Consider the following 26149-nt stretch of genomic DNA (forward strand, 5'->3'; position numbering starts at 1 on the left):
AATATTTCCAAGCATTATCTTACTCCAAAGAGGAAGGTTGTTCCACACTGGACACTGGTGATTTGATTGGCTGGGCTGATTTTTTAAAAATGTTGCCACCACAGGCACTAGGATCTTCATTGTGTGACTGAAGGTAAGCTGTCTCTGCCTCCTGAAGTATCCATCTCATAAGAACATAAGAGAAACCAATGTTGGATCAGGCCAATGGCCCATCTAGTCCAACACTCTGTCACACAGTGGTCAAAAATACCAGGGGCCATCAGGAGGTCCAGCAGTGGTGCCAGGACATTAGAAGCCCTCCCACTGTTGCCCCCCCCCAGCACAAATACAGAGCATCACTTGCCCCAGACCGAGAGTTCCTATCTATACCTTGTGGCTAATAGCCACTGATGGAATTCTGCTCCATATGCTTATCTAATTCCCTCTTGAAGCCGTCCATGCTTGTAGTCACATGCTTGTAGTCACAGTGAATTCCATTAGGTAATCACTCTTTGGGTGAAGACATACTTCCTTTATCCATTCTAACCCGACTGCTCAGCAATTTCATTGAGTGCCCACAATGTATTGTGAGAGAGAAAAGTACTTCTTTCTCAACCTGCTGTATCCCATGCATAATCTTATAAACCTCGATCATGTCACCCCTCAGCCATCATTTCTCCAAGCTAAAGAGCCCCAAGCGTTTAAACCTTTCTTCTCCTGCAGCAGCCATTTTGTGGCAGCCATTTGGTGACTGCACTCACCATGATGTGTCAGAATTCTAAATGTGCCTGCAGGCTCAAAAAGGTTGGAAACCCCTGGACTAGATAAACCCACACTGGGGTATGGAAGAATACTTCTCATCCAATCCTGGAAAGACAATATATCCAGCACCAGCTGAACATCCAAAGGGAAGGAATTCCAAACCTTGGGCTCCAAACCTAGTGAGGGTCCCATGATATCATACATTTCCAACAGGGGTCATTTCCTGCGGGAGCGCACAGGAGCGGAGCTCCGGCAGTAAGGAGCCCAGGGGGTGGGCACATGCAACAAGCCATGCCCCATGCTCCCAGCAGCCCTCAGTTGGGCCACGAGGAGCAAGAAGCAGCCAGGTAAGTTGCAGAGCCCCCCCCGGCCCGCCTTCAGGTACCAGCTCTCCCTCCTATGTGAGGGCAGATCTGCGCATCCCCCCCCCCATAGCTAGCAATCCAAAACAGTCCAGTGGCACCTTTAAGACCAAGTTTTATTCAGGTACAAGCTCTCCCTCCTTTGTGAGGACAGATCTGCATGTTCCCCCCTCCCCAATAGGTAGCAATCCAAAACAGTCCAGTGGAGCCTGAGCGGTGGGTGTTGCCTTCTGACACACTTCTGGTGATGTCAGGGGGTGTGGCATATGCAAAAAAGTTATGCTAATAAATTATGCTAGTGAGCTCCTGCACCTCTTTTTCTATGAAATGACCCCCGATTTCCAACATCCTCTTCTACTCACAATACACATACTTTGAGTAGTCGCCATCATGTGAACATGTGAAGAATTATTTGTCTTAGGTTGTTCTATGCTTTGAACACTGAGATCCCTTTTCATATGAACGTGAAAACGAGACACAAACCTGGCCTTCAAACAGGATTTGTGCTCCAAATGGAATGTTAATATGCTTAGTATACTAAAAAAACCACAATTCTGTTTCTGACCATTGGTAATACGAATGTAGATCAAATGCCATATGCTTTGTCCCTACAGATTTTTTTCTGCATGGCAATGGAAAATACATGAGAATATAACAAAGGATTACCGTAACACCCAGAAGCTTAGTTACTCATACCTGTTCATCTCTTTACTTTTGCAGGAGGGTTTTTTTTTAAATGAAACATGCAAATCCCTAAACTGCAGCCCACTGAGACCAATGCAGTCTGAAGGACCTATTAGGTTAGTGGCAATTGTTAATGTAACTAAACTCAATAATTGAATACAACACTCCCAGGACAATTTCCTGTTTCAGCATCGTCAACATTTTAATTTTTCACTTCATCAGTTTGCTCGCTCTGCATTACTGCAGCTTCTGTTCTCTTCTGGTGCTTCTTTATGTATCTCTAGTGGACTAGAGAACTAATAAATACCCAGAAGCTGGTGCTTCACTCTTGCACTCCCTCCGTGTTAACAGAAAGAGTTCTGTAAGTAACAACAAAAGGCTTGCTTCTTTCGCCTCTGAGCTGTTATTAGTTCTATGGTGAAAGCAGGAAAAAAGGAAGGGCGTGATACACAAGAGACACTGCAAAGCTACGGAGGGAGCTCTCCTCTCCCTCCGCTCCCATAGGATTGTACACCCTGCTCAGCACCCTGGCCATTACCTGGACAGGGAGGCTGGTGTGCGTCTTTTGTTGCCCTCCAAGCTCCCTCTCCCCAACTCAGGCTCCTGTGGGAAATTCATTTTAATGTGGAGCAAATGTAAATTCTCTGCTTCAGCCCTGGATTGGAGAGGCAGAGCTGGTTGGAGACACAGACATATATATAGCTCAAGGACAGACATTTATGGAGATGGTTTGATTAAGAGTGAAGGCAAAACCCAATAACATTGGATTCCAAATTAACAGAGCTGTAAACAAGAATATTGTGATATTACTTGTCTGGCATTACACTCAAATTACTTCTTTTATAATGTGAAGCTTTTCCAGAAGGTTCCAAAGCCAGTCATTTTGGCAGAAATTATCCTGAAGTGGATCTTGAATACATTTAATGGGTTACACCAATAAGTTGTTTGATTCATCACAATAAAGGATAAAAGGTATGTTAGAAATGTGTGTGCCCTTGTGAAGACAAAACAATTTCAGTAGAGGGTGGTTTTAGGCAGCAAGGTGGTTAAGGGATGCTTAACCTTTTACTGATAGTGATCTTCCTATTCTAAATTCCAGCTGGCATTCTTCTAAAGTGTCCCAGATGTATATTTGTAAACATGCCTCTGAAACTCAGGGGAAAGGGGCTAATTTGGGTGAGGAATTGGTTGAAAAACAGACAGCAACAAAGGGGTTAGACTCTGTGCTTCTCAGTTTGAACTTGCCTCTTTCCAAAAGTGCTTGACTTAAAGAAAAACAACATCAGGGCTTCATCAAACACCTTTGTTTGTAATATGTAGCTTGCCCTCAATAAGACATACCATATAGCGCTAATGAAGAAAACATACATCATCTTTCCAAATGCTATAAACGTGTAACAATAAACAAGTAGAATGCTGACTGAAGTACAAGAAAAATGGACTCCCAGTTTTCATCTAAGAGGTTGTACTAGGTTCTTAAGACTTCACAGATGATACAGAAATTGCTTTCCTTCAAAGAAGTGTGAGTGGTACAAACTAACAGTGCCACAGTGTCAAATGACAAGTAATAGCCTTCGGCAGCAGAGATCTAAAGTCTTGTAGTGATAGAGATAAATAAAAATGAGATGTCTATGTGACTATGAGATTATTTTTCTTTTAAACTCTTTGTTTCCAAAACCATTTCATGATGTGAAAGGGAGAGATTCATGACTTTAAAATATATAAAACTGGCAGAACCAAAGAATCTGGCGGTCTCAACTGGCTATAGCGATACAAGCTGAACGGGAGTTTACCATGTTAATGGAAATGTCTATTTACACAGACTATCCAAATTAACTGTGGCTTCTGGATTCATAATATAATTTCACTGTATAGCCTTAGTGTTAAAGAGATAAATCAAATGCCAGTGATATCAGAGGATGCAACAAAAACTGCTATAGAGGTACCTCTGTTCAAACAAATGCAAATGAGTGTCAAATGAATGGAGGTTAAAGAGAAGCAAGGACATCCTACAACATCCAAACTGGGACATCAGCTACTCTAACAGCTCACTAAACTGCTACATGCAATATAAATACACGTGAAAATAGTGAACAAATATTTAAAAATATAACAATTAAGTAAGTGTCCGATACAAATCCATCAGGAGTCCAAAAGGCAAAAAGCTATCACAATTACAGTTTGCTATGATAAAATACTACCACTAAGGTTCAGAGCTCTAAATAACATTTTCTCCCACGCGTAGTCATATTTCAAAGTTACAGAAACATATCTATCCACTTGTTAAAAACCACACATTTTATGTTGACAGCCAGAGTGCTGTAGTGCTGTAGAGTCTCAGATTATGATGTGGGAAACCCAGGTTTGAATCCCCCATTCTGCCATGGAAGCTTCCTGAGAGACCTTGGTCCAGTCACACACTCTCACTCTAACCTACCTCACAGGGTTGTTATGAGGATAAAACAAAAGCAATGAGAATGATGCATGCTGCTTTGGGTCCCCATTGGGGAGAAAGGTGGGATATAAATGAAGTAAGTAAGTAAATAAATAAATATATACCCTTCTGTTTCTTTCTACATTTGTCTCGGGATTTTGAAGGGCTTCCTCATTTCTTTTGTGTACCATGGGTGACACAACCACATTATACCAGGTACTTGAAAGCAGGTGTCCATATTTATCAGCACTAAAATCCCCAGTTATTAAATGTAACATAATTGGGATACTTAACTACAGACCAGCAACACAATGTTGAGGTATATTGCTCAGACCCTAACAGGAATATTCCTATTCAAAGCCTCAATCAGCCCAGGACAAGAGTATTATAATTCTATTCTTTGGGGCCACCATATTGTAAAAGCATGACTAATCTGCTTTGGACTGTGCCCCCACCCGAGATGTAACCCTCTGATTAAGCTTCATAATCTGATGCATCATGTCATAACCCTAAAAAGGGAAGTGAATTATGATGGAGAGAGTCCAAAAAGGTACAAAAGCAAAAATTAACAGTGAGCTTTGTCACTGTACCAATCATCACCAAAGTCGCCAACTATTGCATTAGCCTTTTAACAGGTCAATATGCAAGAACACAAGAACAGTCCCCTGGAGCAGACCGGTGAATGCATGCATCTGCTTTACACCAAGTCAGACTATTGGTCTACCAAGGTCAGTACTTTTGACTCTGACAGGCCAAAGCTCTCAAGGGTCTCAGGCTCCACTGAGCCACACATGGGAATATCTCTCTCTCTCTCTCTCTCTCTCTCTCTCTCTCTCTCTCTCTCTCATCTATCTATCTATCTATCTATCTATCTATCTATCTATCTATCTACCTATCTATCAATCTATCTATCATCTATCTTCTTCTTGTTGTTCAATTGTACAGTCGAGTCCGACTCTTCGCGACCCCATGGACCAGATCCCGCCAGGCCCTCCTGTCTTCCGCTGTCCTATCTCCAAAGTGTTGGCACTTTCCAGTTCCCCCATTGGCTGTGCTGTGCGCTCCATCAGCCATTGGCATACCATTGGCTGGGTGCTGAGTCTGCTCCTCTCCCCCACGCACTGCCAGCCTGGCCACTTCCCTGACAGAATAAACTGCCAAAACGGCTGTCTCTCCTAATGAAAATGCTTCTCCTGCTTGGCTCCTGTGGGGCTAACTTTTCCCTCAGTGGCTGTTGCTAGGCAACCAAGCTTGGTTCTGTCAGTAAAAAGGCAAAGGCAGGAGGCCCATTCCAAGCCTACTTTGGCCTTGGTGGGGAACTCATTGGGCCAGTCCTTACTAGGGTTGCCAGCTCGAGGTTGGGAAATTCCTGGAGATTTTGTGGTGGAGTCTACAGAAGCCAGAGTTTGGAGAGGGGTGGGACTTCATACAGGTACAATGCCATAGACCCCACCATCCAAACCAGCCATTTCCTCCTGGGGAACCTTTGGTGCCAGTCTCCAGGTGAAGGCTGGAGGTCACTCAGAATTACAACTGTTCTCCAGATGGCAGAGATCAGTTCCCCTGGAGAAAACAGTGGACTCTGTGTCATTATATCCTGCTGAGGTCACCACAGCAAATTGACACTGAGTACCCAAGGTCAGAGCACATGCCCAGAGCCTCTTTCTATGGCTCATTGTATTTATTTTCACAATGGGCCTTATTCCTAGTAACAAATAAAGCTGTTATTGAATGAACTACATTCCCACCCTAAACAGTTCAGGAATTTGAGACAAAATTTGCCCCATCACAGAAGTTATTTTGACATTTGCCTCCTGATATGTTTGCTTGAGCAAGGACCACTGGCATTCTCTCAAACCATTGTCACCACAAGAGAACCACACAGTCACAAAACATTCATCTGCCAGAGGATGCAGTTGGAGACCCATGTGCAATCAGGGCTCTGGCCGGCTAAGCTTGTAATGCTACCTGCACTGGCAAATGAATATGGGACATCTGCTACACTACCGTTGCACAGAACTGTACAATGTATGATAATGAAAACTAGTACAGTATATATCACAGTACAGTATATATCATTCAAACACCACTTAACTTTTTTTCTATGATGCATGTATCCTGCTCATTATTTTCAATTTAAATATTTTATTTTGTCAGCATTGGGGGTTCACAAATGAAAAAGACAGAGTGCTATTTTTAGTAGTATATGAGCAATGGATCCATGCTAATTAAAAAGCTTGGGTTCAAAGATAGATTTCTATGGGTTCAAACAAGCTGTCTTTCTCACCACAATGTGACACATACTGATAGTACCTAACTGAACCAAAGGCGGAGAATTCATGTTTCTCTCAGAGGTTTTCATCTTCCTTTGGGACTTCATTATAGTTTGTGGAATGGCACAGTAAATCTTGTGAGTCACTCAGGCATTAGAACGTTTGGTGCTAAAAGATGAATTAAATCTCTTCTGTAACAACGTGGCAAAGGTGTTATCATTACATTTGGGAGTGCGGTAGTAATTTCACCTGGTGGCACCTGACAAATTACTGCATGGGTATGGTATTGCATCCCATGACAAATCAGAGAGAATAGACTGTGGCGCCAGAGTCTGGGAAGTATAATGTGCGATTTTCGCAACCAGAAATAGCCAGAGATGTACTCTTCAGCAACTTACTTGAAATCTTGCCATAGGCTGTAAGCTAAATTTGAAGTTTGCTTCTGTGATAATAAGTTATTAAATAATTCATTTCTGCCAAGGCCCTCTTTGAGACCAAGACTCATGCAGCTTTTAATAATAAAATAGGACAATGCCCATTCATTGAACCACCTGTATGTCATAGTGTTTTTCAAAGCAACATGTATTGTTCTCCCCTACTCCATTTTACCCTCACAGTAACTTTGTGAGGATGAGTGTATATGACTGGCTCAAGTTCACCAACTGAACTTCATGGCTAAAGTGGGGATCTGAATCCAGTTCTTGTAAGTCCAAGCTGGAGACTCTAACCATCATACCCTTAACACATTGTACAATTCTGTCTGCTGTCTGAACAGCATCTCATAGGTTCTCCTGTATCTTTCTTCATTTGTCATCAGTGGGCTTTATGGCAGTTTTACAGCAGATTGGCAGCACTAATGAATCAGCAAGAGATTCAATCAGCTTTCAGTTGTAGCTAGTTTTCTGTTTACACATAAATGATACAAGAGAGACAAAGTGCAAAACAGACAAGCTGAAAATCACTGCTTATCTTTATACATTATTAGAACAGTCTTATGTTTCCCCCAGGATCTTACAGATTGTAAACACACAGTTCCTAGTTAAGCCCAGAAGAGTCTTATGTTTACTGCATTGTTCTCATATCACAATACCATCTGTCTTTCTGCTAAGCAACCATGGGCTATATGTATTGCAATACACCCAACGATTTACATGCAATAATGGCCTGTTTCTTTCTCCACTGTTCTAGCTAGCTGCACACATGGCCTGTATGCCAAGGGACTGGAGCAGAGTGAACCAAAAGTTGCTGTATGTAGGGATGCTTGCTTCCATTTTCTCTAAATGACTGGGTGTTTTGCAAAGTGCTTGACACAGGGTCCGTCTTGCAAAAGAAAGAGGCCTCTTACCAAGGCAAAGTAAGCAGGACTTGTGCCTGTCAAAAGGTGAAATTTTATTATCACAGCTTGTTCACTTTTTGAAGGGCAAGGGTTGTATCCTAGGTGCCTAGCCTTAGAGAAAAGCAGACAATGTATAAGACAGATTCAGGTGGGGTAGCTTTTTTGATCTGAAGCAGCAGAACAAAGTTTGATCCCAGTGTCATCTTTAAGACCAAAAAAGTTTTATTCAGTGTATAAGCTTTCCGTGTGCAAGCACACTTCCTCAGATACAGTGGAACAGAACCTGCTCAACCATAACTTATGGGGAGGGGGGGATGTTGTCAGGAAGGGCCATTTAGAGTCAAGATGCATAAGTACTGGGTTATTATAGCTGAGACTGGATGTAAGAAAGATCTGTGAATGGCAGTAAATTATCATACAAGTACAAGAGTTAACAAACAGATGTGGGAATGAGGTCTGAGTCCAGTGGCACAGACTCTTATTTGTCTTGCAGGTGCCACTGAACTCAAAACTCATTCCCACACAGCTATAATCACCCAGTACTTATGCATTTTGACATTATAGGGTCCTTCCTGACAACAACCCCCACCCTACCCCCTAAAAGTTATGGTTGAGGAGGTTCTATTCCACTGTATCTGAGGAAGTGTGCTTGCATACCAAAGCTTATAATGTGAATAAAACTTTGGCCCCGTTCACATGCCGAATTTGCCGCAGGAGAGCCACGAATGTTGGGTGGATTTTCTGAGTGTGATCACACCACAACATCTGGTGGGTGTAGTGCACCCATGGCCAACCCATGGTGTGCCGCCGAAAATGCACGGTTAAAAACTACCTGAACTAAACTACTGGCGAATGGTTTGCCATGGGCTGCCGACAGACTCCGTCGGTGTGATCGTGCTGGTGCGGCTTTTCCCTTCGGCCGTCTTTGTTGAAGCACAGGCGCCAAGGGACAAAACTGTGGTGTGCCACTGATGCATCTGATTGTGTTCTGGTGGGTCTAACTGCACCAGCACAAATAGCTGTGCCTCCCCCCCACATTATCTGGCCCGTGTGACTGGGGCCTTTGTTGGTCTTAAAGGTGTCACTGGACTCAAACTTTGTTCCAATGTATAAGACAGATAGCTTAATGGTTCCTCTTGTAACCCTGTGGGTTTGGCCCTCTATTGGATTTGGGGGAGTATTTTGTCCCTGGGGGAGACCGTAGAAGAGTCTTGAGGGAAAAGGTAGTCCTGAGGGGGAAAAGAGTTCTGAGTAAAAGAGAGAAATTTCTGAGGAGACAAAAGCCATCTGGGTCTGAGGAAAAAGAAGAGAATGACCTCAGATGGAGCCTCAAGAGAGCTGCAGCTACCAGAAATCTGAAGCAAAACAAAAGCCTGAAGAACAGCACCACCATCACCACCAACGAAGCCACACCAGGCAGAGTGGGAGAGACTTGCAGAAGGCCTCAGAGAGACAGTAAAAGACACTAATCCTTCTTTGGTTTCAGCTTTAAGCCATGTTGTGTGTTTGAGTTTGTATATGTCTGTCCTGCTTTGATTCCCCTTAAACCCTACTTCTATTTTGAGTTCTACTTGTGTTTGGTTAAAGATGATTGGTGGGCCTGGGAGTCGTGTTTGAATGCTGCTGCTAGGGTTGCTATCCCCCTGATGAGGTAGGGGGTTACCCGCTTTCAGGGGCCCCAATTCACTGCCACTCAGCTGGCTGGCGGGGGGAGCCCCATCCACGCTGACATGTCCAGCATGATGATGTCAGCCGGAGATGACATCATCATGCAGGGCACATTGGGGGGCACTCTAGCATCCAAGAAAAAACTCTGTGGTAACCATAGAGTTTTTTCTCAAATGCTAGAATGTCCCCCCACAACATTCCCTGTGTGATGATGTCACCTCCGGGATCTACCGGGCAGTGGGCTGGAGCCCCCTACTGGTAACAGGTAGGGACCTGGCAATCCTAGCTGCTGCTGCTGCTGCTGCTTCTTCTTCTTCTTCTTCTTCTTCTTCTTCTTCTTCTTCTTCTTCCTTTTCTTCTTCTTTCTCCTCCTCCTTCTGGCCATCCCTCCTGTTAGGAAATGGAGGTCAGTAGCCTGGAGACACTGCTACTTTTTGGAACCCCCCCACAGATATTAACAAACCCAGGTCCCATAAGTTCTTCCCTCGACTGGGGCTGGTGGGAGAAACTGGGTTTATGCTCTAACTAATCAATAGTAAGAAAATATTTTTTTAAGAAGTAGCAGCAGCAGAAACTAGCGATCTCAGGATCCACGGCACAGTCTAATTCATGTTGCCATGGTGGCGGTCAAAGGACACCTGCGCTGCAGAGGCCCACATGATTCAAGGATATGCTTCTGAAGGGAGGGGATTTTCATGCTGAAATTCTAGTTCTAGAAGTTTCTGAATCAGGACTTTGTGCCAGCACAAAGCTATCTGTATGATATGCTGAGACCACAAATAAGTAAAATGGAAATACTTTGACCATTAGCCTTTTTCTGCTGGTCAAAAGAGGAACAAAGTTAAAATTGGGGATGGAGAGTAAACAGGAGCTTGCCCACATAGAGCAAAAGCCTGATCATCCATCAAGGTTAGGTATGAGGGTGATGTCTCAAACATTAAGGCTTCCTAAACCAGTAGGCTACGACATTGCTGGGTTCTAGATGATGGAGAAGCTCTGTCAGAAGAAAAATTCACACTTGTAATGGAGAGATCAGCAGGAGGCCAACACAGGCATGACTTACATAATAGTATTACCTAATATGCAGAAAAGACAGTAAGGTACATGTTTCTCTGTGCAATTGCTAAAAAGACAGAATGATTCTATTTGCAATCTTGAACTGTTGCAATAATCTGCAGGGAAAGTGACACAACACAGATCTTCCTTACATCCACTCTCAGCTATAATCATAACAATGCTAGACTGTTGGTACACACATCACCGGCTTTTGATAACATTTTCAACCACTAGGGTATTGTTGCTTGTCACCTGCATCATGATTCTTTCAAGCACGTAGTTCATCTTGCCATTTAAACAATTCTTCCCTGAGACGCTAGTATTGGCTTGGTATCTGTAGTTCCTACATAGAAAAGAACTGGCATTGTTCATCCTAGACTTCTGTTTTTGGCCCATTCCAAACGACAACATTCTGTTGCAGTGGATAAAGAAATGTAATAAATGTTGATATTCATGTATGAAAGCTGGCAATACCAGATTAAATTGGTGAGTGTCAGAGAACACATATCGGTTTCTCGGGCTTTTTTCGTGTGGATACGTCAGCAAACTCTAACAAATGAATGCAGCTGTCCACAGTCACTGGTGCATTTTCTGGATTTTCACAAAATACATCTGGGATTGTTAGTACTTAATAAGTGAACACTGACATTCACCAAATTGAGGAAATAAATGGTAACATATATACTTCCTGGAACTCACAGCTGTCAGCCACAGGCTTCTGGGAAGCCCATGTGCAGGGTATCACCTCCTCCTGTTGCTCTCCTCTGAAGGAGGGGGGGGGAGAGCAACCTGAGTGGTCACAAATAATTTATGCTCTGTAGATTGCTGCTGCTTTTCAAGAATTTTTTTGGCCCCTAGAGCACATAAGAGGTGTGGATAAGGAGGAGAAAGTAGAGGCATTGGAAACTGACTATTTATGATTTAATAACAGATGCCAGATGACTTCATAGCAGATGCCAGAGGAGTCATTCCCCCCCCCCATAACATGAAGGAGAATTTGCATATGCTGTCTGATAATTTTTAGTGCAGTAGTATCTTGCTGGACCTTGTCGGATATTTTTGCACATTTCGGTGGAAGCTGGGGTGAGAGAGAATACTGTGTTTAGAGAAATATTATGGTGTGTTATTCCAGTACCACCTTCCCTGGGCCTCAAGCAGCCCTTCTACTCTGGGCTGGATTGGCTGGGGTGGGGCAAGCCATCAGCCCACCAGGAAATCCCCTGGTAGCTATAATAGCCAGTGCTCCCTTGGGGTTTTACAAATTATGGTAGTGAATAAGAAGGGGAGGAAGTTGAGTTAGGACATTTCAGGATATTTACTATTTCAATGAAGTTGTTTCATGATTTGCTGGAAAGACATAAGAGATTATAAACACCAAGCTTATTTGCTTTGAATTCTTAAAAAAAATAATTTCCCGTCTCTTTGGCCAGATGTAGCAATTTTAGTATTCCAGGATTTAATTAGTAGCACCTTCAGTAGTCCAGCTGGACATAACTGCTGACCAGCTGATGAACTTCAATCAAAGAGGCAGACAGAAGTAATATAAAATATATACCTCCTGTCTACTGCCAGGGCACAACTGTGATCATGTACTGCTGCTATACTCTCAATATCTGTTTCTCCTCCGCGGAAAGAGATAACCTCCAGATGATTAAAATCACTATGCAATATCTGCTTAGACAAAGAAAGAACCCACATCCCCAAAGTGGTAATCTGAAATTCCTTTCTGTATCATGTATTATTATTTTAGACTAGGAATAAGGCCCATTGTGGAAATTAAGTACAACGAGCTCTAGAAAGAGGCTCTGGGTGGGTGACCTGGCCTTGGCCACTCAGCATCAATTTGCTGTAGCATCCTCAGCAGGGTATAATGACACAGAGCTTACCATTTTCTCCAGGGGAACGATCTCTGTCATCTGAAGAACAGTGTAATTCTGAGTGATCTCCAGCCCTCCCCTGGAGATAGGCAACAATTGTTCACCAGGAGGAAATGGCTGGTTTGGAATGTGGAGTCTATGGCATTGTACCTGTCTGAGGTCCCACCCTTCCTCAAACCCCACCTTCTTCAGGCTCCACCTCTCAAATCTCCAGGACTTTCCCAACCTGGAGTTGGCAACCCTATCTCCTTCCCAGCCAACCATCAACCTACCATTATCTGCCCCTGAACTCTACCATCTGGAGAGCAGTTTTAATTCTGAGTGATCTCCACCCCTCAGCTGGAGATTGGCAGCAATAGGTCCCCAGGATGAAAAGTACAGTCTTTCTCTGCTGTGGAGACCAAAGCAGCTTTCATCATTCTCCTCTCCCCATTTTGATCTGTGCAACAACCCGGTGAGGTAGTTTAGGCTGAAAGTCTGTGACTGGTCTGAAATCGCCCACTCAACTTTCACAGCAAGAACCTGGGTCTAGCAGACCCTGCTCTGACGTGCTAACTGCTACACCTAGGATAGCCAACCTTCAGGTGGAGCCTGAAGATCACTGGGTATCACAACTGAACTCCAGACAACAGATCTCTGCCCCCTGGAGAAAATAACTGCTTTGGCGCTTTGGAGGGTGGGCTCTATGGCATTCTATTCAGATGACACTCTCCCATCCCAAATTCTGGCTTCCTTAGACTCCACCATAGAATATCCAGGAATTTCCCAACCTGGAGTTGACAACCCTAGTCAGGACTGGTCCCAATGAGTTCCCCACAAAGGCCTGGAAAGGGCTTCCTTCCTTTGCCTTTTTACTGAAAGAACCAATCTTGGTTGCCTAGCAACAGCCACTGAAGGAAAAGTTGGTCCCACAGGAGCCAAGCAGGAGAAGTGTCTTTGTCAGGAGAGACAGCCATTTTGATAGTTTATTCTGTGAGGGAAGAGTGTCCAGGCTGGCAGTGGGTGGGGGAATGGAGCGAGCCCAGCACCCAACCAATGACACATGAGTACTCTTGAGTGGCGGTTGATGGGCTAATGGCTGATGGAGCACACTGCACAGCCAATGGGAGAGCTGGAAATGGCCAATACGTAAGGGAATTACATATATAGGAAAAAGTGAACTGTTGAGTCTATTCCTCTTTCTTAATGGACGAGGAAAACTATTTGAAAAAGACCATTTGTTAATGAGAAATAGACACTGTAAGGCTGCGGTCACATAGAGCATTAGCCATGCTACAGAGACGGAAGATAGGTGGATTTTCCAGGCACAATCACACCACAACCTGGGAAGCATAGAGCTCCCGTGGCTAACCCGAGGCTTCCCGCCGAAGATGTGGCGTAAAAAACTAGTACCTCCAAGGGCGGGCGTCTGATCGCGTTTCTGGTGGTAGTTCATGGCATCCGGCGCCCACCCATGTCCCGTCGCAAAAAGTTTTTTTTCCAAGTCTCCACGGGATGCACACAAGCACCCAACGGCGCATGCGTACACTTCGGTTTAAAAAACCCACAACCTCGTTTGCCACGGCAGCAGTGCCTAGCCATTGCTGCTGTGATCGCGCCGCGCCGCTTCTTTGCCCTGCCGCAGGATTGTCGTGTGATTGGCACCTCCCCCCAAACCACGGGACGTCGGCAGGACGTGTGATCTGGCAGCTGCGCGTTAGTTTGCTCCGGGACAAACAGCCACACCCCCCCCATTTTCCGCCCCCCACATTTTCCGGCCCCACAATTTCCGGCCTAAGAATATTATACGTGATCAGTGAAACACAACTACACAAGCTATTCTCATGAAGAAATAACAAGAAAACTAAGCAATAGCAATAGGTCATGGGGTGGGGCCAAAGAATTGCTATATAATCTAGTTTGTAGTATTCTACAAGTAGGTTTCTGCTGTACTCAATTTTTATAACTTAAAGAAAGCAATAGGATTTATATTATCAGTAGAAACCAGGAATTTTGTTGAGGACATCAGTCCGCTCTACCTTTACCTCCATCAAACTTCTAATAAGCCTGTACATTTCTTTCAGTAAATACATTTCTATTGGTCCCAAATCAAATTGATGTATGATCATTTATGATTGCTTCACACATTATAGTTTTCATATTAGAGCCAGGGCTTTTTTTAAAAAAAAAAGAGGTGCCAGAACTCTCAAGAGGGAGTTTTCAGTATACAAAACTTTTAAACAAGAACTTTTAAACATTTTAAAAAGAATTTTGTCAAAGAGCTTCTGGAACTCCATTTAGGCGCATTCCCCACCCCCCAAAAGCCCTGATTTCAGTTCTAAAACTGTTGTGCTTGAAGCATGTGCACATAGTTTTCTAAGCTTATGTACTGACCATTGGAATGCTTTATCAGATGCAGATTACAGGTCCTTAATAAACATCTGTTACACTTTACCATGTGAAGTAGTGCTCAGATGTTGATTTAATCTGCTAGTTTTTGTGAGTGCATTCTCAGCTAAACATGTCTATAAGAAAACTTCAGTCTGGTAGAGAATCAAGTTAAAGACTAGCACAGATAGCCAGACTTCAGATAACTTTACTATCAGAGCCAAAAAATACAATAACTCAAGCACTCTCCTATGGGTTTAATTAATATTAAAAACTGGAGCTGAGGTGCTGAGGATATTTACATTTTCCTAGATTTAATCTCCCTCTGAAATTTTGATTTGTCCCAAGGTGGGGAGCAAATATACAGTTAGCATATTGATACCTTGTAATTTTTACTCAAAATGATAAATCGTAGCTTTGTGGCATATTTAAATTGGAAAAATGCCATGGGGGTTTAGTAGATAACATTCTCCCCCAGCACTGACAGACACGAATCACAGATCTTCTGCATATCATCTAGTGTGATCCTAAGAACAATATTAACTGCATTTATATTTCAACCTTCAGCACAGGACTTAGGTTAAAACACAAAATGCTATAGAAGACATTACAAAGATTACAAAATATTTATGGCAGCTAAAAACTGCCAAAACCTCACATATAAAAGCAGCTAATAATATCAACAAGAAACATCAATACAAGAACAATGTATCATTAAAGACATAAAAATAAAGGATGGGGCAAATCAATAACAATCCCATTGTGGTTCAGTATTCTTCAAAACCTATTCTGAAAACAACACATTGGATTTATACAGCTTGTTTACAACTTTCATGCCAGTCAGTAGCCCATGGCCCCAGACAACAGATTATACTCTCAACCTTAATGATTTATGATTACTGAGGGTCAGTTCTTACATTACAGAAGTGACATAGTATCTGCTCCTCCATGGTCATTTTTAATGTTTCTGAAAATGGAATGTCATCAAGATTCCCAGGTTCTAAGTGGATGGGGAATCCCTGACCCATGGCTCCGGTTTCCCATTGCTACTCTGGTGGCCAGTGAGGGGGGGGGAATTAAATTCACCATCAGGTGATGATATGACATCACTTCCAGGGAAAACTTGAAAGTAATATCAGTCTGCTCTAGGAATTGACTGAAACTCTGATTTTTACCAGCAGTTCCTAGACAGATCTGTGTCACTTCTGTGTTTCCCCCAGAAGTGACATCACACTATTGCCTAATGTCATCCCCACCTCGATGGGTATGACAACACTGACTTTGGAAGGAACCATGTCATCATCACTTCTCATGTGATCTTGATATTCTAAAGTTATGTGTCACTTCTGTGTTTCCCCCAGAAGTAACATCACACTATTGCCTAATGTCACCCCCACCTCGATGGTCCCCCTTGGAATCCCACCAGTTGCCAGCTTGCTGGCAACCCTAAACATTACCCTTCCATGTAGATGGGTATGACAACACTGACATTGGAAGGAACCATGAATGGTACGCAATGAAGCCACACAGAAGCAGTGGCCACAACTGAACTTTAATTGAATTGCCCTCAACAAGATCACATCATATTAAGTTTCTTCACATAGCCAACTCCACCCCCTGTATGGTACATAGCATGTAGACAGAATTTGCATTGGAAGAGTTCAATGAACAGAAATTTATGACCTAATTTATTAACAGAGTAGGTATGTTATTGTTGCTAAGAAGAAAGTCATAAGATTCCAGAAGCAATGTTTAGCTAAACCAAATTGAAAATAAAAGACTCTTGTAGTGTGAAAGAAACTTTTGAACTCCCAGAACTTGGTTCAGTCGTTTCTCCCTAATAGATGTACTTCAGCAATCTTATCTGGGAACCCCCCCCCCTTTCATTCTCCTGAATGGACACCTCTCAAAAGATAATTTGCCTTTTAGTTTTCAAGAGTTCAGTCCACCTGAAGAGCCATTACTAATGTTTCAAGAAGGGATTTTCCCCGTGGGAGTGTAGCAATTAGCAATGCTTTGCAAATTCAAACACCTATTTGCCCCACAAAACATTCTAAAAAGCATGTATTGTAAGTGCAGTTCCCTTATGCATGAAATTTGCTAAAAAATCATTTAAATAGGAACTGAATGTTAACCAGGTGTTTTATGATGCAGAAAATATATTCTTTAATATTTCTTTAGATTAATGTTTAATGGCACTGGAAAGGATTGTAAAATATAAGCACATAAGGACAAAACAAAATCTATTAAAAAGATGTATTTAGACAGAATTATTTCTTATGAACAGAGGAGAAACATAAGATCATATTGTGTCTACAATTCATGATAGAAATTCGTCTGAGTAGAGGATGAATGATCAAGTTAAGCACAAACATCATTCATTACAAAAAGAACACTGTAAATGTATCTTTACTTTGATACTGGAAGGTAAATTGCCAGTGTGCAAGATCAGTTTTTGAGGCTATAAGGAACTGCAGCCATATTAAAATCACTTACATCACTTTCATGGCCTTCTCGAAGGTTATATGTGAGATCCCGCTGAATTTCTTCAACAAATTTGTGCGCGTATTCTGGGTAAAGGTCTAACACTTCAAAGAGTCCTTTGAGGATAATGCATTGGAGGTCACAGTAGGTTAGAGCTTTCACATCTGCATTTGTTTTGATCACTTGGTCATTAATTGAGAGGTTTGCTCCAATTAAATCCCCCTTCCCTAAAAGAAGAGACAAAAATGAGAGACTCATCATCATTCATGCACATTGCATAGAAACACAGAACTTAAATATGTCATACAGAAAGCACAGGAACCAAAAGACTAAGATGCTGAGCTAGGCTTCTGTTGTTGTTGTTTTTTAAATATCCCCAGCTTCTGTGAATTATTTAAAATGACTGATTCTAGGACTCCAAGGTTGCGGTCACACACACTAAATAATGCAATTTCAATCCACTTTCAATGCAGTTTCCAACTGGATTTTGCCAGTTCACACAGTTGGAAAGTACATTGAAAGTGGATTGAAAGTGCATTATTTAGTATGTGTGATCGCAGCCCAAGAGAACATTTGGGGAATGGTGCTTTTGGGCTTGTGAAGAAATGCACTATGCCCCAGATTTTCACGTAAGAATTTCAGTAATTATGCCTGCACCTTTTATGTGCCCCAAGGTGCTTTTCTACAGACTAACAGCTACAAATGGAGGAATTACAGGGGAACTAGCCTTCTCAGAGGCACAGGAAAAATGAGTGCCATAGAAATGAACAAAGAGATATCATTTCACACTTTGCTAGATTGTCCCACTTTGAGACAGAGACTGCAAATCAAAATGGCTGAATAGTTTATCTACTGTTTGATCAGGAAGAGAAGGATGACACACAATGGAGTGGGCTAGGGAAGATCATATATTCCCTGACCATGATGAAACAACAGTTAGTGGCTCCTGGACTTTTTTCTCAAGCCATGAAGGATTAAGCCTTTACCTAGGGGACTTCATCTTGACCACATGTCAAGGGACAATGGGAGAACCCCCAAATCTAAAAATCAAGGAAAATGAACTTTTCTGAGGTCCAGTACCTCCAAGGATAAAGTCCTTGTGTTTATTCACTTTCCCCCTTTTTAATATTTGCTCAGTTCTGTTACATAGAGAAACACCAAACCTTTATAATTTGAATACTGGAAATCTAATTTCTGTCCCCAGACCATGTCTGACTTAATCATGTTAACCGAAGGAAAAGCAAGGGAAAGCAGATTGATCTTTCCATCTCTGAGTGTGCAAAAGAGAGTGCTGGATCCCCAATCCCTGCAGGAGAGGGTCTTACTATAGGATGGTGATGATCAATGTTCCCTCTAAGCTGTGGAGTCTTGTGAGCAAAAATTCTACTTTGTAAGCTGCTGGCATTAAAGTTGTGAGCAAATGATTTGGCTACTGCATAAATTAGCTTGCTCTGGAGCCATCCTCCCTGAGCTAAGACAAAAATCTGTGAGCTGGAGGCTAAAATTCTGTGAGCTAGCTCACACTAACTCAGCTTAGAGGGAACACTGGTGATGATGGTTGAAATATTGAGAGAGTAGGGAATACTGGGGAGGAAGGGACTGAAGGGCATTGCCAGGTGGTGAGTTGGGATGGCTGCAGAGCTTTCGAGCCTCCCTTTTGACAGAAATGGGGCCATGAAAGGATCATTTCTCCACAGGGCCTAACTAGATAAAACACTGGAATATCTGTGGTCAGATCTTCCATCTTCCCAGAGTCAATTAAATAGAAACAGCAGTTATCCAGAGCCCCATTTGGATTGTAGCCATGAGCAGAGGTGGAAGAATGAGGGCAATGAGGACATTTAACTCTTCCACCACTTCAGGGTGTTGCCAGTTAAAGGAAAACAAACTAGAAAGGGGGGGGGAGGTTAATAGTTGCATGTTGAGTTAGGAGCTTGATTTTGATTATCAAAACCTTATGGTGTGGGAACAGATAACTCCATCTCTGCATGGGCTGAACAAAGTTTGAGTCCAGGGGCACCTTTAAGATGAGCAAAATTTAATTCAAGGTATAAGCTTTCATGTGCAAGCACACTTCTTCAGATATAAGCACACTTATACCTTGAATTAAACTTTGTTGGTCTTAAAGGTGCCACTGGACTCAAACTTTGTTCTGCTGCTTCAGACCAACATGGCTACCCAGCTGAATCTACCTGCATGGTCTGAGTCAGTGTCCGGTGTGTCTACTCTTTCTAGTAAGATTGGGGTCATGGATCTCCAACATTTCCTCTACTTGGGCCTTAGCATGAGCATAAAAGCCGGGCAGACATTTATCTAAGGCATCCTATCTTGCTTTGGTGACAATTATCAGCCACTCTGACACGAAGAGACCAAACAGCCTAAGGCTGCTTTCCTAAAATGATTACATACCAGTAGTTTCACTCCAGCCCAAGGAAAACAGTTTGCAATTGCCTCACTCATGTTCCAGTATAACTGGATTAAACACAACATAAATTGAATTAAAATGTGGTTGTGCTTTGTGAATAGAACAGTAATTATATGGATGGTTGTGCTTTGTGAATAGAACAGTAATGTGTTATAGCACAGTGCTTAACAGAATGAGTGGTGGACTAACAGAGTCTTAAATGCCCATTATTTTTAAATTTGCTCTTGTAACACTGGAGGAAACTGTCAGATTCACAGTATGTTGCTGTATGTTTTTCTTATCTGGGCAAACAGCAGCAAAGAAAAAACGGATAATTCCCCTTTCCACAGATGGTGGCCCTGAAACGGCTTAGGAGCTCCAATCTCAGGGCCAAATTATCATCTCATCTAGTTTGGCTCTAAAATAGATTTAAGTAAAAGGAGTATATCAAGAAGAAACATCTGGTAGTTTTGTATACATTTATATACATTTCTTAACAGATTCAACCACTGGAACTCAGGTACAATTTCTGCAGAGCAAAATTAGCATGATGAAGTCACCAGGACTTGCCAGTGGAACAGCTGTGATTTTATGACTACTATAAGAGTCTTCTGCTTTCTGATTTGAGAAACAGAATTGCCACATTGGATTTAGCCTTGGATGATTGTTTCACACAGTATCTGTTTCATTGGAATTTATGAGCATTAGCTCATCAATTACTTTGGTTGACTGTAGCCACTCTGTACCTTTATATTTAATTTAATTTTTACTAAAACTCATTACTGATACTGGTAATTCATATTACCAATATGGATATTACCAGTTGCAATTCACTGAGAAAATTCAGCAGTGCAATAGCCTGCCTTTCTTTTTAAAAGCCAGTGTAATGAACTGTCATTAAGTGAATGATGAATTGTTATTCTTTTTGACACTTAGTAATGGACAACGTCTTCTTGGATTGCCTTGATTTACATTAGCTTTTTGTAAGGTTTTTCAAATTCTTAGAAAAAAGTAATGTAAACCTCAGTTATCCACACATCTCCTGCAGTGTTTCCAATTCATCTAAACTTTCCTCCCATGTTTGTTGATAGAGCATCAGATAGCAGCAATATCCCCCCATATAATCCTTTACAGCAACAGCTGCATTCCATCTAGAACTACATTTCCCAGGGACCCCTGTTGCTGAGTTTATTTTGGTTTCTTGATGGAAGGTGGGAGATGCAATTTTTGCTGCTGGTGACTGTACTCCCGACATTCTGAACAGGTACACTTGAGAGAAGGGAAGGAAAGGGGTAACAGAGAACTGAGGGAGGGCTGGTAATGGGGTTGAACCTTAGTGCAATATATGGTCTGAATTCAAAAGCTTCAAGACTTGCCCTGCATTTGGACAAAAATATTGAAGTGAGAGAGATTGCATTCTGAACTCTCCAAATTCAAACTTCAACAGCTTCACTAGTAGGGTTACAAACCTCAAGGTAAGGCCCGGAGTTCTCCCAGAATCACAGCTAATACCCCAATTATAGAGATCAGTTCTCTTGGAGGAAATGACAGCCCACTAGGAGGGTGGGCTCTGCGGCATCACATCCTTATCACACCCTGTCTTCCCCAGGCACTCCCCCCAATTTCTAGGAATTTCCCAAGCCAACATTGGCAACCCTAATTGCTAATGACATGATATCTACAGATTCCATTATAGTAAGAGATAATAATGTACCACTATTGTCAGGGTCAAATCACTGGTGAAATTGCAAGCTCCATGTATGAGATCCTAAGCTTTTCCTCCCTTTCAATAGTTAGGGCGCAGGGCCTTAGTGATGGTAGATTATGAAGGTAAAATTATCTGAAACATTGTATTCACTTAAAATTTATTTAAATTTAAATGTAAACTTTATACTTATTTAAAATGTATTTAAATATCTATACAATGCCCTTTGTCTTAAATTTATGTGAAGGGCTTTGAGAACTGAACTGTTTAATAACCTTATCAGTCTTCCTTATCAGGCATATGTATGTGAAACTTTATGTCAATGTTGTTTATGTTGCTTTTGTCTTTATTTTCTGATAGTAGTAAGCCAGGAAAAGTGGCATTCCGTGTTCTTTTCGTACAATGTTTTTAGTTTGCATAGCATCACAGAATATTTATTTATTAATTTTTAAAAGTATCTCCTTAACCAACCGATGATTCAGTGCTAAAAGCTGCTGCACTGAGACACACTTAGGTGTCCAGCTGGTCCCTCAAACTATCCCTTTCCAGCAGTGCAGCATAGCTGTCCAATTCAATAGACTCCATAGCTCCACCATATAGGGCTGTCCCTAGGCTATGGTGACTCAGATCCCCAGGCCCAATTTCTTTTGGGGGGGGGGAAATGAGGTCCCATGCTTCCCATAAAAAGCAGTTGATCAGCTGGGTGGTATGGTCTCTGCAGGGCCCATGGCCCAAATGATCAGTGGGGTCTTCAGCATGCATCTTTAAGTCAGGCTCCTGTAGGCATGCAAGATTTGGTCTTATCAGCATGAACACAGCTCTATTAGCAAACAATGGTCAAAACAGTAGTCCAAAAAGAAGCCTTTTTGTAATATGTTGCCATTTTATTTTCTAGCATTAATAAAGGATGCACATACCTAGAATTGCCAGCACTGTGCTGTCTTTGAGAACTTCCATGGAACCTGAGCACACAAAATAGATAGCCTGCAAGGCATCTCCCTGCCGGAGGAGGTACTCCCCAGGAGCACAAAAAGAGGTTTTGATATGCAGAGACAGAGACCTGAGGCAACCGCGACTGGCACACTCAAAAAGGGACAGCTGCAGAATCTCCTTGTTCAAGTACATGGTGATGTCTGAGCGCAGCTCATCGGGAAAGTCCTTTAAAAGCTGTCCAGAAAGGGAAAATGAGTTTCCTGTTAAACTTCAATAATCTGCTCTTTTGTCAAAATGAAGTATTTATAATTTTCATGACCTTTTTTTTAGTTTGACAAGACATCTCATAGTCATTATTTTGTTTGGAAACGCAATTGTGATCAACAATATTTTTGCTTTCAGGCAGATAACAAATATTTGCTCTTAAGTGTTTGAACTGGTTCACAGGTCAAAGTCCAATAATGTGTCCGGTAATCCAACCTCTCACCTAAATGCTAGCTGTAAGATCTCCCTTAAAACCTTGTATATTTTCTTTTTAAAAAAGATACAGAAGTTAAACTTTTCTGAATACAGTTAAATATATGTGCAACTACATTAAAAGTACATCCATAACAAAGATTCACCACAGGAGAATGAGTGGCAACTTCACACAGTTACTTTTCCCTGTCATTTCTGTTTTATGAGGTCCTTTATTGCTACTTGGGAAATAAATACATTTACAGCCTTTTTATATATTCCAGAAACATTCCACCAAAAAAGATTAATTAAAACATTATTGTGTGGGGAGTCACATCAGTTTATAAGAAAATAGTGAAAAGAAGGTTCTGATTACCTCATGTGAATCTATTCCATTATTGACAGACCAGGTGGTTTGGAAATATTCAAGCATTCTTTGCTTTAACTGCTGTGGTAGGTGATGGACCCTTATAAAATCCTTCATCTCCTTGGTTCTTGTGTGATAAAGAGACCATCTGGAGTACATCCGTTGAATAATAGCAGTCACATTACCAAACACCAAGGCATGCATCAAAGCTGCAGAAAGTATGTCGATACAGCAAAAGATACTATCACCAAAAAGTAATATAAAGAAAGATCTTGTTCACTAATGATACCAGCACTATAAAAGAATGTTTGATAAAAACTGTCAATAACTCAGAATACTACTTTTCTGATAAAGCAGTTTGGGAAAGTAGAAATTGATAAAAGCTTCTGTGAGGTTTTTATTTAAAACATATTACAGGAGATCAGAGGTGAGTCAGACATTTTGAAAAATCTAGGAAGTCAAGTCATATGGAATAAATTTGGCAATTTTTTAAAATCAGGAATATTGCAAAATCAGGAATCTATAATAATACCTAAAGGGGGGGGGTAATTTTAGTCAAGAGAGAGCCCATTTTTTCAGGTGCCTCTCCTTTGTGAATTACCAGTGAATGTGGTATCTACATTTAAGGATGTACCAAATCAGATATTACTCATATGCATCTGTAGTTACACAACCATTCCATGTTGAGAAGTTCTAACCATAATAAACCAAATTTTTAAAGACAAACAGTAATTTCCTTTAATTTAAGGCATTTAAATATTTTCCATCAAATGAGCCAGGTGCGAAGATTCACCTCCTTGTCATCAACTATTAAGTTAAGTCTCAATAAGAGCACTTCTAAAAGAAACTATTAGATCACTTTTTGAATTTCCCAAATCTTGCGACAAAGTCATACTGACTCACATAATCTTCATGTAAATGTCTCAGGAAAACACCCCAAATATTTTCTACTGCCACACCCCATAAGAGATCTTAGATGCTGTGTTCCTCTCTGGGATGACAGTCAGCAATGACTACTGGTTTTAGGCTGTATCAATTCACAAAAGTAGGAAAAGGCTGTAGCTATCTGATAATGGGAAGCAACCAGCTACATATTTAGAACCAGGGTAGATAAAAATTAATGATTAAAAAAATAAAAATGATTTTTAAAATTTAAATTGGATTTTTTAAAAATACAATGCTTTTTGAGGAAAAATCTATCTAAAGATAGTTTTCTTTTTAAGATACATTATAGTCCAAAGGTTATTCATCATGAAATTAGTTTTTAATTATGTAGCACAAAGTTGCATTATTCATGCAATATTTACATTTTTGGGTAAAAGAATGTCATTAAGCCATTCACAATGTCATGCTCTTCCAGAGGTTTCTGTGAGATTACTAGGCAATTTTTCTGTCTAGATTATCACAGATGCTTGGTGTTACAGTTCTCAAAACAGATCATATGCCTCTTCTTCACAACAAAAATGTTGTAAACATACAGAGCTGAGAAAAAAACTGCTGGGAGTGGAATAGATCTGCACAAGAAGCTATGTGTGAGGAGGAAGGGGTAAGCAGTAAAAATGAAAATGAAACCTTTTGAGCAGAATACTCCACAAGTCTTTGGATCTTTGTGTGTATACCTTGAGGTTTATCATATTATTCTTTCCCTGGAGGAGAAAACCTATAATGGCAGCAGGCCATAGAAGAGACCCAGTTTGGGAATATTTTAATGCAGTTCCTCTACCTATGGGTAAGGCATGCATGCATGCAGAATGCAAATACTGCAATGAAGAAATGCAAGGCCTGGTGGCCTGAATGAAACAACATCACGAGAAGTGCTGTGATGAAGATGAGAAAAGGAACGTTTGAACAGAAAGGATCTTCAGGTTGGTAAACATGATTTCATCAGATTTCTTAAAGACTGCCTTGAGGAACTGTCATGTTTGAGCAAAAGCAGATCTGTTATTATTATTACTGCACATTACTGTCATTTTGATACAGTTGTTATAAAGAAAGAGTTGAAACAAACAAACCATCCTTTTTGGGGCTATACTGAGTGGCAGTGACTACTAAATATGCAGAAATGATGTAAATAATAAAATAACAGCACTGATGTTTAGGGGAATCCATCATCAACATAAAGGATTCTGGAAACTATCCACCTTCAAGATCATCATCCTCCCATTCTACAGTTTCAGTTATCTGTCCAGGATAGTGTTTCAGTCTCGTCATATACATCACACATTCATAGTATATTACCTAAAAGAAATTAAAAAGCCGACCATCCAGGAACCACCATAGATAAATTTGTGATAAAACCCAGCAGATTAGAAAAAAAGAGTTAACTGATGGAATAAATTGCCCAGTTTGTTTACACGACAAACTCTTCTTTCCATCTGATTGAAAACCCACACTTCATTAATGTGGTTCAGTCACTGCAACCAAGATACAGTCCACCCAGCAGAACAGATGTTGAAAGGAAACTGCTGGATAAAGTGTATGACAGAGCAATGAAGTAATGTGCAACAGCTCTAGAGGATAAAATTGCTCACCTAAGTCTTGATGGGTGGAGTAATGTCCACAATGATCCTGTTTTATGTGCTTGTATAACAACAGAAGAAGGGAATGTCTTCCTTGCAGAAACAATTGATATGTCAAGAAATGCACACATAGCAGAATACTTACAAGAAGTGGCAGCAAAAGCTATAATAACATGTGAACAAAAATTCAAATGTCTAGTATGCAGTTTTGTCACAGACAATGCTGCAAATGTATCCAAGATGAGAAGAAATTTAGAAGAGCAGGAAGGAAATACAAAGCTAATAACATATGGTTGCAGTGCTCATTTGCTGCACCTCCTTGCCAAAGACTTCAGTGTTCCAGAAATAAAGGCTAATGTCATTGAAATTACTAAATACTTCTGTAACAGTCATTTTTCAGCAGCAGCTTGGAAAAGAATGGGTGGAACCAAGTTAATATTCCCTCAAGATGTTAGATGGAACTCTGTAGTGGCCTGTTTTGAG

At 41.3% G+C, this 26149-nt stretch overlaps 1 protein-coding gene across 1 annotated transcript in view; it reads right to left on the reverse strand.

Moving 5' to 3' along the window:
• Window positions 1-26149, reverse strand: part of KCNH8 (potassium channel, voltage gated eag related subfamily H, member 8) — a 275136-nt gene that overhangs the window by 31293 nt on the left and 217694 nt on the right. Inside the window, exons 9-11 of the mRNA XM_015426954.1 lie at window positions 23157-23356; window positions 22309-22558; window positions 17295-17509 (exon numbers count right to left, since the gene is read on the reverse strand). Coding sequence (XP_015282440.1) covers window positions 17295-17509; window positions 22309-22558; window positions 23157-23356 — 665 coding nt within the window. The remainder of the gene's footprint in view (window positions 1-17294; window positions 17510-22308; window positions 22559-23156; window positions 23357-26149) is intronic.

This window comes from Gekko japonicus, unplaced genomic scaffold (assembly GCF_001447785.1).
Source record: "Gekko japonicus isolate JY-2015 unplaced genomic scaffold, Gekko_japonicus_V1.1 scaffold162, whole genome shotgun sequence".
Classification (NCBI taxonomy): domain Eukaryota; kingdom Metazoa; phylum Chordata; class Lepidosauria; order Squamata; family Gekkonidae; genus Gekko; species Gekko japonicus.